The 15,055-nt window shown below is 34.0% G+C and overlaps 1 protein-coding gene across 3 annotated transcripts in view; it reads right to left on the bottom strand.

The window, feature by feature from the left end:
* Positions 1 to 1,877: 1,877 nt before the first annotated feature.
* FRMD3 (FERM domain containing 3) overlaps positions 1,878 to 15,055 on the bottom strand; it is an 86,525-nt gene continuing 73,347 nt past the window's right edge. For 2 of the 3 annotated variants that reach the window (XM_087715947.1, XM_087715949.1), the window contains 2 exons: positions 8,828 to 8,842; positions 1,878 to 5,605 (listed from right to left, as the gene is read on the bottom strand). In XM_087715947.1, coding sequence (XP_087572073.1) covers positions 5,007 to 5,605; positions 8,828 to 8,842 — 614 coding nt within the window. In that variant the 3' untranslated portion in view covers positions 1,878 to 5,006. The remainder of the gene's footprint in view (positions 5,606 to 8,827; positions 8,843 to 15,055) is intronic. The other variant, XM_087715948.1, reaches the window with a different exon arrangement.

Raw genomic sequence — 15,055 nt, 5'->3', positions numbered from 1 at the left:
CCCAAGAAGACTCCATACAAGATTGGGATTTGATTCTGGTTTCGCTCCGTTGTCTCTTTGCTGCTGATAATGTCATAAATGCCTTTTGGAGATTTGTGGGGGTGATGGTGATTGGAGTTTTTATTGAATAAAAGTCGGCTGTACCAACTGTCATCAGATAAATTTAGTGCCAGGTGCCAAGCTATCTAAAAGTGCATTAGCCTGGGGTATTTGGCTGCCTGGCTATGAAGAAAAGGTCAGCAAAACGGTCATTCTAGATTTCCTTTTTAAATTTTTTTTACTAAAATTAGGCCAAAATGAGGAAAGGGAGGTTGAGGTGTGGAGATCCTGTTGCTTGATTAGCTCATCCTAAAGGCACTACTGTTCCCTGTCATCTCCAGATAGAAGAATCTTGCAAGTAAAACAAACACTTCATTCTTATGTCCTCTTAACGGAGGCAAAAAGATTTCTCCCATAAGGTAGTTGTTTGCCTTTGTTTCTAATTAAAATTCCCTTCTGTTGTCCTGCTTACTCTGAAACTGCCTTTTTACAAGGTTTGTCAATTTTCTTTTTGTACTTCAGTTTTGTAAACTATTAAAAATAAATCTACCTTTGATTTCCCCAGAAAGCTTGCTTTTGACTACTATGAAAGTTTAAAGAGACTGTTTTAATGTTCTATTAGTGTTTATTATAAACTGCTTAATGTTTGTTAGATTCATAATATAGAAATATAATTCTTAAACACAGCTACTCCTTCCTTTTGCTTTCCAAATAAACTGCATTACCGATCAGTTGGCTAGGAATACTTACAATGTTGTTCTGGGAAATGATAGTTTTTATACATTCTTAAGTATCCAGTACAAGCTTTGATAATGTCACATTTGTTATGATGCCATCACATGAATTTCACATTACGTGTACAGAAGTCCTGGACTTACAACCACAATTGAGTTCAAAATTTATATTGTTACGTGAGGGATTCGCTAAGTTAGCTTTGCCCATTTTACAACCTTTCTTGCTACATCTATTAAGTTTTAAGTAAATAACCTGTAAGTGAATCTGACTTCTCCATTAACTTTGCTTATCAGAAGGTCACAAAAGGTGATCACATAACCATGGGACACAGCAACTGTCATAAATATGAACCAGTTGCCAAGCCACTAAATTTTGATCACATGATCATGGGAATGCTGCAAAGGTCATAACTGAAAAACACTTGTCACATTTTTCAGTGCCATAGTAATTGAACGGTCATTAAATGAACTGCTATATGTCAAGGTCTACCCGTATAAAGCACAAAACCATTAATACAAATTATATCACGTTACCCATTACACACTCCTAAGGACATCAGATATAAAGATTATATCACTGATTTGTATTTACCAAGTAGATAAGAATTCCAATGTGATATCATGTCTCGAACCAGGCTAGAGTGGCCCAGATTCAAGTCTTAACTAGTTCTGGTGGATTCCAACATTGGAACTTCATTGCATTACCTTGGACCACTCAGTATATTTCAGCCCAACTTCCTCATAGGCTCATTGTTGTGGAGATAAAAATGGGGAATTGTGTCATACATGTAGTCCTCATTTATAAGCCACAATTGAGAATAGCAACTCTGTTGCTACCTGATTTAGTTGTAAAGTGAAAAATCATGGGACCATGCCTGGCTTACAACATCGGTTCATCAGTTCTGGCTGTGGTTGTTAAATGAGTTGCTGTGGGCCTTAAGTGTGATGTTATGTGACTGCAGGACATTGACATCCCAGTTGCCAAATACCCAAATTGTGATCATGAGATAGTGGAAATTGTGCTGCATTGACCGCAACTCTGAGGATCAGTCATAAGTCTTTTTCAGCACCATCATATTTAAATATGAGTCTGTCAGCCCATGGTGGCTTTTTTCAATAGATATTTTATTAGGGAGTCTTATCATTACATTAACATATAAAACAAGATGTGGACATAGAAATGTTAAATTCACTTTACAAAGATAAGGCTCAAGTTTACAGGTACATTTCCCGCCCTACCCATGCCAGGAATTCTTGCCCATTTGCATTTCAGAGAAATAATCCCTATTTAATTCTTCCCAGAGTTTGTGTTTATAAATATGAAACAAATCACAAAATATATGTCAAGTACAGAATGTTCTACAATATAGTCCAAGCACAAACAGAAACACACAATACTGCACCTACAAACTCTTCATATGCCATCTCTGTTACTTCCAGTTCTGGAGACAAGACTCTTCTGGTTTATGTACATATTCTTCACTCTTTTCTCATTTCTGTGTCTAGAATCTGGAAAAAAAAGCCCTCACAATTTGATCGATATATCTCTATCCCTTCATGTACATGCCCGTGCCATTCACTGTATACATATCCTTATTGCACAGTTTATTCTCTGAGGTAATTGATCCCTCAAGCAATTCAATCTTTCCAAGATCAAATTAGCTAATACTAACAAAAGTTTCTGATGATTTTGGAGCAATAGTACATGGACAAGATTACATTTTAGAATCAAGGATCTATAATTAAAGAGCTTGGTATTTTATAAATACCCAGAGGACCAAGACAAGGGTTTGGATTTATTGCTATTATAATATTTGCAATATCTATATAGTCTACTTTTATAACTATATCTCTAAGATTACTGTCATTTTGGTTTTGGAAAACAATAATAGATGCCTTCTGACTGGGTTCTTGATTCAGCTCAAAGTTGCAAAAAGGATTAAATATGCACCAAATAATAGATTTTTTTTTCAATGGAGTAATTAAGGAAAGGAAGAGCTCAAAACACATTGAAGATAAAATCATTTCAGTCACAAAAACATTTAATATATTTACTTATAATTGAAAAGATTACCCTAAAAAAACTACAAGTATTTTATATTTACTTTTTAGATGATGTAATACATGCAAGGGAAATTACCCAAGCTTTTCAACTAGTTAATTATATATTTTTAAAAAAGAAATCTAGTTTAAAACTTATGCCCTGATCCAGTTGCATTTGGCAACAGAGAACTCCAGAATATAAACCTTTCTAAATCAGGAGCTCATAATTTCTTCAACAATGCATACATCTTTTTTATACAAATTATAAACACAATCTGATGGGAATTACATGGGAGTTAGTTAGAAAGGTTTATATATTAGAAGGTAGATGAAATATGGATTCGGTTTGTTGCACTATTTTTAATAGGAAATGTAAATAAAAAAATATTTTAAAAGTTTTTAACTAAGTTTAAAATGTACTTTAAGTACTTCATACATTTACTTGATTATTTAAAAAAAATAATTTATTAGTTTGTAATAGTAGATAGCAATTCTAAAACTTTAATAGAACAAGAAAAAAGGCTGTAATCTTATACATCTGGAACTAGGATCTAAACAACATATTTCAAAGGAAATAGATGTAGGACTGAGGTAAATATCCTATCGCTGGTGTAGTTAGGAAAGGGGAAGAGTGAATTTTGTGTTATGAAATCCAGATTGGCTATTCAGTTTATTTAGTTCTTCCGCTTCTACTTCCTTACATTTAAAAATTGGGCATGTGGAAATGTTGATCTTCTCTAAATACATGAGATTTTAGTCACATCCTCTTAAAAGAGCTTGGAGTTACACAGGCACAATATCTCCATCAAGACAACAAAGATAACAACACACCACTGTCAAAAGGACACTTTTTATAAATAAATCATGTGCATCCATTGTTAATTACATCTGGTAAGAAAGCATGCTTAAAAATAATGCATGAAATTGTAACTCTGGGATTCATCATAATGAAAAATAATAAATATGATCAGAAATTAACTTTTTTTCAGGTGTCTGAAATTCACAGAAGTTTTTCACAGAAACTTCCTCTATCTTTGGAAACAGGTTAATTTTTTAAATTGTGTATTTTAGTAAGCTTAGCTTCATCTTCTTTTTTTAAAGTTACCATTTCTCTAACTTACCATCATGTACAGTTAAAACAAAATCTCCTGCAAAACTATACTTCCACTACTTTGCAAAGAACTTTCATGAGTGCATCAAAGTAAAATCCAAATTGCCATCTTGAGAAAATTATATCCCACTCTTTAGTTTCAGAACAGCTGCTGTAATGTGGTATTACACATTATATTGATCATGTATCTGCTTTCTAATATTAAGGCAGAGATCTTAGGAATATGCAGGACAGGTTCAACAGACAGGAGGGTATGCTTAGCCATTTCTGCATCCACTGACTCTTTTCTGCAAATACCTTTCCAACTATGCTATTCTGATTGTGCTTCCAGGAAAAAAAATGTATAAAGAAAGGAGTAAGTATCTTTTCCTCTCATGGAATTCTCACCTGTAAATCATGGTTACACTGATTTGTCCTAATATGTAGTTTCTCTGAAACCTGTTTATTGAAAAATTATTCTTTCACTGCCATATATCAGACATGTCTATGCCCCATCCCAATTATTCATCTTGTGCATATCTTGAAGAATATTAGTGTTTTTTAAAAAATGCTTTAAAAATTCATGATATGTCCTTGTGCATTTATTCATCTGTACACTTAAATATTTTCAGAAATTGCATTTGCTAAAAATTTACCAAAATTTTGCAAATAGATAAAAAGATTCTTAAATGAAAAAAATCAAACAAACAAAATAATAATAAAACCCGAGCAATATAGGCATTGGTTAGTAGACATTGTTTTACTAAGGAATATATTCAAAAGCATCCTCTTCTATTTGTAGTTAATGCTTAAAATTAGGACATCATGGCTTGATATGGTAGAAATGATAGCTTTATCTTCAGTAATTACTGATAAAAACCGGAAAGCAAATAAAACAAAGACTGCTTTTTGGTTACTTAAAGGCCACTGCTACATCAATTATTCAATTATGAAAAGTAAATGTAAGAATTTTGAAGTTATTGTCTATCAAAATAAAGAACCAATTGAAGATAACCTGCAAGATGTTTATGAGCACCTAAATACTGACTAAAATTCACTAGTTTTGAATATAGCCCTTAGTTTTGCACATTTTTTTATGTTTAAGAGCTGCCAAACAAATGGCTAATGAAGTCTACTTTGCAGGCTATCCACTGTCTGAGAGGACAGTAATATTCAATGTGAAACTGCTGAAATTCTGGTGTTTGGCGGATTTCATGGAGGAAGGAGATGTCAAGATCTGATTCCAGAAGGACAAGTAGTAGAGGGAAAACCACAAGCAACACGCCAAGCCCAACAAAAAGAAGTCTGGAGAAACTCTTCACAGCAGAGTTTACCTTCAAGTTACCCATCAAAAAGTCATAGCTCCACCTCAGTGCTTTTCGGGCTTCCTTCAACTCCTCCTCCTCTGCAACCAAAAATGCATTTTCATCTGCTTCCAGTTCCTCAAATGAATCTGTATCTTCTTTCCCATTTTCTAACCTTGGAGAAGTTTGAAAGAGAAGGTCTATCTCCTCATCATTAACAGGAGTTGGTAGCAAACTGGTACTTGGATTGTACATCAATTCTGAAATTGTTAAAGGCTCCTCTTTGATTTTCTCACCCTCCTCAACCGAAAGATCTGAACCATCATCTTTTTCTTTAGTAGGAGAGCTTGATATCACAGGGAGCGAAATATCATCTTCCTTCGGCAGTTGGATTCCTGTAAAACAGCACTTTGAGATTCTCAAATGTACATTTCAAGGAGATATAACTATAGACAAAGCAACTGCTTGAATTTAATCATTAACTGGTTTATATTAAGTGAAGGGGAATTCTTCATAGTTCAGCAAGTTAAATATAACTTGACATACCATTTACTCATTTTAGTTTTAAAAAATCCAAGTTTTTAAAAAAAAATAAAAATCTGCATTTTGTGCACCTGAAATGAAAATTTTCTGTTACTTCATTGTACAGAACTATATTCCATGATTCTGAAACCATGATAAATACTGTACTTGCATCATCGGGCACATGCATAATATGTGTTTCCAGAAGGGTGCATCATAATCTAACATATATTAATAGATTATCAATAGCAGTAAATGAGAAAGTACAGATTGATGGGAAATAGTGGTTATCATGTGATTCTATTTCTCAAGGTACAATATTAATATTAGGAGGAGGTCATAAGTGACAAAATGAATTATAGTATATAAGACAGTTTGACTGAATTAACTAATTGGGGGAAAAGGTTTTCATTAATTCTAATATGGTTAAACTACAAATTGCATCATTTGTATCATCTTTGTGTAATGATGCCAATATATAAATCATGCAGATGATAGTATAATTTGAATCAATTTGTGTAAACCACAGTATGCAAATACATAAATCACAACAAATGATATTAATTAATTGAACACAAAGTGATTATCCATACAAATTTGTATCTAATGATAATCTGTGAAATTGATGTTTTCCTTATGCCATTTATGCTTATGCCATTTAGCTTCAAAGTTAACAGACTTTGAGAACTTAAAAGAGTTCTCTAAGTAAATGTGCAACAAATACTAGTTTTTTCTACAGTCTTCTAAAGTTATACAACTCCATTTAGAGTCCAGTTTTATTTAATTACTTTTTTATATGGGTGAACTGAAGTTTATTTTTCAATGCAAAGAACAGATAGGAATGAATGTAAGCCTAAACTCTTAAGAATTTCTTTCCTAATTCTATCCCCATAACAACAATCCTGTAAAATACTTTGGGCTAAGAAGCAGCAACAGACCCAATGAGTTCAATGATCAAATGTATTTATTTATTCAAGATATCAACAATGTCAATATCTTTAACAATCTTAGTATTTTCCCTTGAATATCAATTGTAAGATTGTTCACCCTGGATTAGATTTAGCCTTATTTTTGTACATCTATTCAAAATAAACTAAAACTCCATCTAATTCAACCGGGTTAAAGACAATCTTGATTTTATTTATCGCTTCAAAATCCACTTTAACTGTTGTAACTCTTAGATCATTCTGTTATCTTACATAGCTTCTCATTCATAGTATCAAGCTTTTTAAAAAAGTGGTAGGATATTTACTTCAGGTCTGAAACAGGCAATAACTTCCTCTGACTCTTGAATCATTAGCAGCATTGTTTGTGGATCCTGCCTCACGTAATTTGACATTAATTCTCATTTCTTCATGTTAAGATTCATAATACAAAGCGACACTGGAGTTAAGAGCTTGGAAGAGGGTGTAACACTATTTATTTCCTTAGGCCTTTTAATTATGTCAAATTCTGATTTATTTATTTTTTAAAAAAAATATTACATGGTTTCATTAAAGTGTTAAGGTTTATGTTAATTCTGTTTGTTAGTTTAATTGCATTTTTCTAAGCCATCCTGGCTCCTATAATAAATACAATCAATCAAAGACTAGACAAGAGAGAAAAACAACAGCCTTTAGGAAAACTGATGATAGAGGACATTTTCACTACTTGAACGTGATAGAGAATAATTCACAAAAATGTGTTTCATACAAAATAAAACAAGAGCTACAAGGTCATTTAGCAAATACAACTTACAACAACTAATCCACTCCCAATAAATATTTGCAAGATCAATGATACTGGCTATCACACAGTATCTGATTACTGTATGAAATAAATTAACTAGTTTATTACATAGATTACTCTGATTTAAAGCTGTCAGTTATTTACTGAATCAACACTCCTGATGTTGGGGGCATATCTGTCATGGACTATCAGGATAGGAAAATAATCAGTTCAGACCTACCAGCTCTGCCCTGGAAAATGAAAATTTACTTCAAATAATCTCCTGATAACTTCAAGTGTATTTGATCCTAACATATAGCAAGAAGAAGATAGAAAAAGTTCCACTTTTATACTCAGTAGAATCTCTTAGAACAGGTTATATAATTGTAGAACAAATGGAAACTTGTTACATACTAATAGCAAAAAAATCTAAAATTATTTGCATGTTACCTAGATCAGTGGTCTCCAACCTTGGCAACTTTAAGACCTGTGGACTTCAACTCCCAGCAAAGCTGGCTGAGGAACTCTGGGAGTTGAAGTCCACAGGTCTTAAAGTTGCCAAGGTTGGAGACCACTGACCTAGATTAATTAAGAAATAAAAGACTGTATAAAGTTGTTTCAATTTCTTCAAAAAGTACATTTTAATTCAATAAAAATGGAGAAGTAATCATTTAAAAAATTTAAAAATCTCAAGTAATATAGCCATATTTAACTATCTATCCTAAATTCAGATTAGGCAATATTCCTACTTTAGTAATTACTATTTCTAAATTATTAACACTAATTAAGATTAGAATTGTGGTCCTTATAAAAACATGAATAATGATTGTGTCAAATCTAGTATTTTCAGTTGCTCAGTTTTATTCTTTTTTACTTCATATTTGAAAAGGTCATCATGTGTATTGTATAGATTTTGATAAAATAGAAAATTGGGCAACTTATTGCCTACTGGAGAAAGCTACATTTTAAAAGATTATATCAGAATATTCTCTCATTTCATGTTACGCTCATTGCCACCATACATTTTTCTGACTTTAGCTACATCATCACAATAATGGTGATGATCATGGTAATGATGATGATAAAGACAAAGGATTAAAAGTAAAGTTCATACAGAGCACAACGTAGTACAATGTTAATACAACATAGTACAAAATTAAAATGGAACAAGGCCACTTTTTAAATATGGACATGATTTTAAAACATGATATAAATTCATTAAAATTGCATTTCCATCATAGACAAATATGGAGGACAAAAGTTCAAAATGCTTTCAAAGGGCTCTTTAATAAAGTGTAGTAAAAATGGTCTCAAAATGGCTGCAGGCCTAAATTTAATGCCTCTGCATGCACATGCTCACAGAAATTTTTGCATACATACATACATACCCATCACGCTATTCTCTTTTGGGTTAGGCAATGTTTTGAAAAATGCAGAAAAAGAATAAGAGATAGTAAATTACATAGAGGAGATAAGAGAAAAAAGAAATCTGATTTATACCGTTATCTTTTATTATACTTCTTCATATTTTTCTTATCCCTGCAAACTATCCTTACATCCATAGCATCATGTCCATGCATAGCATCATACACTACATTTATTTCTTATATTGTAATATCTCACCTCTGTCTTTTTTTAAGATCTTATCAATTCTATCTATTCAGAGTTTTCCTCTCAATGCAATTATCTCTAATATCTTTCTTTTGGAATTCAATCTTCATTCATTCTATCTACAACAAAGGTGTCAAATTCATGGCATCACGTTGCCGTCAATCACATATCGTTACATTTCCCCCCTTCGTGGAGCTGGGGTGGGCGTGGCCTGCCCATGATACATCCGGCCCATGGACCGCCAGTTTGATACCCTTAATCTACAGGGCCAAAACTTCTCAAAGTATTTCCTTCATATTGGTGATTCACCATTCAGCATGTGTTTATTTTTTACCCAATTCTTGTTTTATAATACATACAACACTTAAGTTACTTGTTTCTACTGCATATAATTTACTTTTATATTTCTCTTAACATACTCTATTTACACAGAACAAATTGTACTGTACAGTAGCTGTTTTAACTTAATTTGTCATATGTTCTGCATAATACTTTTTCACTTTTTTACTGTCTTAATTCTTTCTTTAGTAAACAGTTTGCCAAGGTACATGTTCATCTATTAGTCCTATTGCCCGTTTTTTCTATGCACAACTTTAATTCACTTAATTTTATCAAATTCAACTACCCTAGCCTTTGATATATTAAGTTCCAGATCCATTACTTTTGTTCACTTTAGCTAACATTTACAGCACATCACCAGCTGTATTCAAATAGCACCTAAACTTATATACCATTTCACAGTGCTTTACATCCCTCTCTAAGGAGTTTACAGAGTTAGCATATTGTCCCTAACAATCATCTGGGTCCTCATTTTACCAATCTCGGAAGGATGGAAGGTTGAGTCAACCTTGAGCTGGTGAGATTCGAACTGTGGAACTGACGGCTGCAGTACTGCATTCTAATCACTGCGCCACCATGGCTCAAATGCAACATTCATGTCTCCATTCAACATATCTCTAATATTGCAAGCACTTATTATACATTTATTCATAAATACATTGAACAATCAAAAGCTTATTATACATTTCACCTTAATTCATTATCAATGTTGAACCATTCACTAGTGTTTCATTTATTCTCATATTTGTTTTACTTCCACCATTTACTGTTCTTATCACATACATCAACCAATATTCAGTTCAATATTTCTGCAATATATCTCATAATTCTAGGTTAATGACTTTATCATAGGTTTTTCTAAATCAACAAAATTCTGTAAGCTTGCTCCCAATGCATACATTTTTCAGGTATTTTGTTAAATTGCATAAATCAATATTCACATTTTATTCCAGGCACAAAGCCTCATTGCCTTTCCTAAACTTTGTGAGCGTGGCTGAGTGTATCTAGGTAGTTTGTAGCATGTCTGTAAACAAGATCATTCAGTACCCATGCATAAATATTGTTAATAATGGTGAAGCTGAAATCTTATCACTATGTTACACATATTAATAAGGTAATTCTATGAAAGTAATGCACACTGAGTGCGAGGTTTGATAAATCTCACCCACCTTATTTCTGTATTCAGCTATTGCGTGATCCGTCAAATGCGTTCTCGACAAAAGCATGCCAACAAAACCGTGGCGCGAAAACAGCAAAGATGAAATCGCGCCCACAGAAGTGTGCCGATAAATGTGCACCAACGAAAGCGTGATTAGGGTTAAGGTAAGGGTTAGGGTTATTACGTTGTATTATGTTGTTTGTTGATGGCACGCTTTCATCGGCGCGCATTTATTGGCGCGCTTCTGTGGGTGCGATTTCATTTTCGCTGTTTTCTCGCGGCGGTTTTGTAGTGAAATGAATGGGATGTTACCACAGAGAAGTAGTTCTCAAGTAAATCGGAGTATGCCATAAAACCTGACAATCAAGATTCTAAAAAGATGGGAGTTTCTAAAAGAAAATCAAATAATGTAGTCCTTCAAATGACCCATGAGTATTAGATAATTTTGTGATACTATCCCTGCAAGTTATATTTAGCCCCTATCAGCTCCTTCATCATCTCAACATAGGAATATTGGGTCCTGGATACATATTAGAATGTCTTCCCATGTATTCGTCCCCAACACTTAGCTTGGTATCTGAGAATCTATTTCAAATGTTTATGCTGGCTGAGGTACAGAAATTCTATAAAAAGAGCAGAACCTCTTCAATGCTGGCAAGTGATCTATGGAATACCATTCCAACAAAACCAGCACTGAAGGCATACAGACTTTTAGAAAGGACTAAGAATTGCTTTTCTGCCATGTCTGTTGTCTGCCTTTATAATTGGTTTTTACAATGTACTGTATCTATGTTGTATTATTATGCTGTTGATTTATTTTTTATTAACTTTAATTTATTACTATAACAATTTATAGTAAAGTGGTCTGATTTCCTATTTAAAAACATGATTAAAATATTTACATTGTTGATGCGTCAGACAGTATTAAAATGATAGTTGTTCATGTAAGTTAACTTTACTGAAGTGAAAATATTTTTGCAGAAATACCTTCATTCTTAACATTAGGAATTCTATTTGCAAAAGAAGACTAATGAAGCAGGGGTTCTCAAATTTTGAAGAACCACGGTGCCTTAAATGATACATTAACTTGTGTGCAATAGCGCCCTTGCCGTGAATGTAATGTATTTATTTGTTTGTTTGTTTTGTTTATTTCATTGATCAGTTTTAGATGGCAATCCATCTCACCAAAGGTGATTCTGGGCAGCATATAATAATCCAAAGATCACATACTGTATGTAAAAACAATCATATAAACTAAATATGTAAAAATACATGCTCGGAATTAAAATCAAAATTAAAATATACAAATCCCAAGCACAGAGAAAATGAGTATATCCACCTCACTAGTGTAGCCATTTGAACATGGCCTGATGTTCTGAGGTTTCCCCAGGCCTGATGACATAACCAGGTCTTGAACAATTTACAGAATATCAAAAGGAATGGAGCCAACTTAACCTTGGAAAAAGGGAGAGAATGTTCTACAAGGCAATGCCACACTAGAGAAGCGGGACCTGCCTCCTGGGACCCACCAAATCTAAGTCCCTTGTAGATTTTATTTATTTATTTATTCGAATATTGAAGATAACAGTATAAGTATAAACATAAATATGAACACAGTAAATGTGCACGAATAAATGGAGACAATTGGACAGGGACGGTAGGCAAGCTGGTGGGCTTATGCATGCCCCCTTACAGACCTCTTAGGAATGGGGTGAAGTCAACAGTAGACAGTCTAAGGTTAAAATTATGGGGGTTTGGGGATGTAACAACAGAGTCAGGTAGTGCATTCCAGGCATTGACCACTTTGTTGCTGAAGTCGTATTTTCTGCAATAGAGTTTGGAGCGGTTTACCTTGAGTTTGTATCTATTATGTGCTCGTGTATTATTGTGGTTGAAGCTGAAGTAGTCACTGATAGGTAGGACATTGTAACAGATAATTTTGTGTTCCATGCTTAGTTCAGACCGTAGGCCGCATAGTTCTAGGATGTCCAAGCCCAAAATTTCAAGTCTGGTAGCATAGAGTATTCTGTTGTGAGTAGAGGAGTGGAATACTCTTCTCATGAAATACCTCAGGACTTTCTCAATTGCATTGATATCCAATATACAGTGCGGATTCCAGGCAGATGAGCTGTATTCGAGAATTGGTCTAGCACAGTTTGCAGTACAATATTACCAAGATTGGTAACCCTATCGTCACAAGATTAGGTTAACAACTCTTAATGCCTTTTTGGCAATGCTGTTACAGTGAGCTCTGGTGCTTAAATCGTTTGAGATGAGTACTCCAAGGTCCTTGACAGAGGACCTTTTTGCCAGATCTACTGGGATGGGCTATCTGAGAGAGGCAATTCCTCAGATAACCTGGTCCCATGCAATGAAGGGCATTAAATGTCAAAAAACAGTACCCTGAATTGGATCCAGAAGCAAACTGGCAACCAATGCATCTTGCAGAGCAGAGGTGTGAGATGTGATGCTCTAAAACACACACGTAACTACCTGTATTGCCTCATTCTGAATCAGTTGATAAATGCTTTTACTGGGATTATAGATGAACAAGAAATATACCATTTACTTTTAATAATTAAATATTCCAGTAATCTGAACTTGTGAGGTACCATAGCCACTCACTTTGTGCTTCCAGAAGCAAAATGAGACACATGGTTCTACTAAGGTTTTGACCACACTCCCACTTTCCACAATTCTGGTCAGGTTTTAAAAGTATTTGAGATCTTAAATACTCTGTTTGAAAACTGTTGGTGACTCAAGAGGATCCTGAGCCATAGTTTGAGGACCACTGTCACAGAGATTAATTATCACTTTCCTGAAAGAAAGATGTCCTAGAATTTGTTTCAGAAAGCTTCACTATCAGTAATAAAATAGGCTATAATATTTCTGAGAATATCCCTTTGGTCTTCCTCAGCTGAAATATCACTTTTTTTTCAATTTAACATGGTTTTTGATGAGGGTACATGGGCATAATCATTCCCTAAAGATATCTATAAGTTCTAAGTGTCATGGAATTGTACTATCTATAATTCATAGATTCATTCATGCCATACATTTACATCAAAGACACTGAGAACCAAATGTACATTTTCCTCAGTGTATTAAGTACTTGATTAAAATGATAACTTAATATACAATTGAACGCCATCTGTCAGAAGGACATTCCTCACTGAATGCTTTGCTTTTCCTACGATATCCTAGCCTTTAGCTTCCCCAGCTGTTCTTTGTTTGCTCTTTTGGATAAAGGGAAAATCATTCAAATCCCAATGCTATAATTTACTATTCCCTCTGTTTTGACCCTTATCAATATTCAAAAATTCCAGAGGAAAAAGGGGCATCATCTTTAAAAAATATTTCAATAAACTAGGCAAAAATGAACTTACCAGCACTTTTAGCTGTGATCTTTGACCCATGCCTCAGCAGACGAATGCATACATCTTTACTACAGTGGTTAACCATTCGCAAATGGATACTCCTCCGGGTTTGGATTTTTACTAGGCATTTCACCATATTGACTAAAAGCTATATTTTCTATTTCAGCTTTAATGAACTAGCCACCCATACCAGCTGTGACCTTTACCAAGTTTCCACTGTGTCCAGCTTGGAAGAGTCCAGCTGAATGAATCAAATAACAGCTTCTAATTCGGCCAATAGAAATAGCCTACTAGAGCACAGAGTGAGTACCTATTTTTAAACCCTTCCAACTGGCTTGTAATACACAAAGTAATTAACAGCAAATACCAACCGTTCCCTTAACAGTTGTTAATTAACAGCTGCACTATATATACTAGTCTAAGCACTTGAACTGTTTACTGCATTGTAACGCAGACTACTAAAGCAACAGAAATAAAAGTTCGCCAGTATATATATTAGAGCCAAACTAAGTCATTATGATTTTTATATGGGGATTTAGTTTGTTTTTCAAATGTGAGCCTACACTTTTATTTATCTGTAGATATAATTCTGTTTAATTCAATCTAATTATTGTAAAAGTTGAAGGTATAAATATTGAGGTTGGCAGGAAGGGTTCCAGTGGTTTCCAGACCTGAGAGGCATTTTGTCTTAGTCCCAAGGCTACCACACAATCCCACTGAGTTTTCATTCATAAAAGTGGGAAGAAAAAACCTAGAATTTAAATCCTAGAGTAGAGATATATAAAGCGTGTGGCTTCTTTACACTGGAATGAATAATAACCTAATGTAGCCAAACTGTGGCTAGGAATCTTCTCCCAAATGTAAAAAAAAGACTTTTAATTCACAACCAAATGACTGCAAATTTAAGATTTACTGGACACGAAGCCTGGCTCTGATGTTGTTGCTCCTGTAACTGCTATTGTAGGAAAGCCTTGCACACATCTAGGAGTTACAAAATAGAAACAGCAGTAGTGTTTTTGCTAGTGATAATTGATGTTGAATTGCACTAGTCTAAGTATATAGTGTACAGTAATCATTTGGACCAACAGTTGATCTTCTGGTATTGTCCCCAAGGCTGACTAACTGAAAAG

The sequence above is a fragment of the Thamnophis sirtalis genome, unplaced genomic scaffold (assembly GCF_051295495.1).
Source record: "Thamnophis sirtalis isolate CommonGarterSnake01/CBP01778 unplaced genomic scaffold, rThaSir2_p1.2 scaffold_5, whole genome shotgun sequence".
NCBI lineage: Eukaryota > Metazoa > Chordata > Lepidosauria > Squamata > Natricidae > Thamnophis > Thamnophis sirtalis.
Note: the sequence above shows the minus strand (reverse complement) of the source record. Positions and strands in the feature narration are given on the sequence as shown.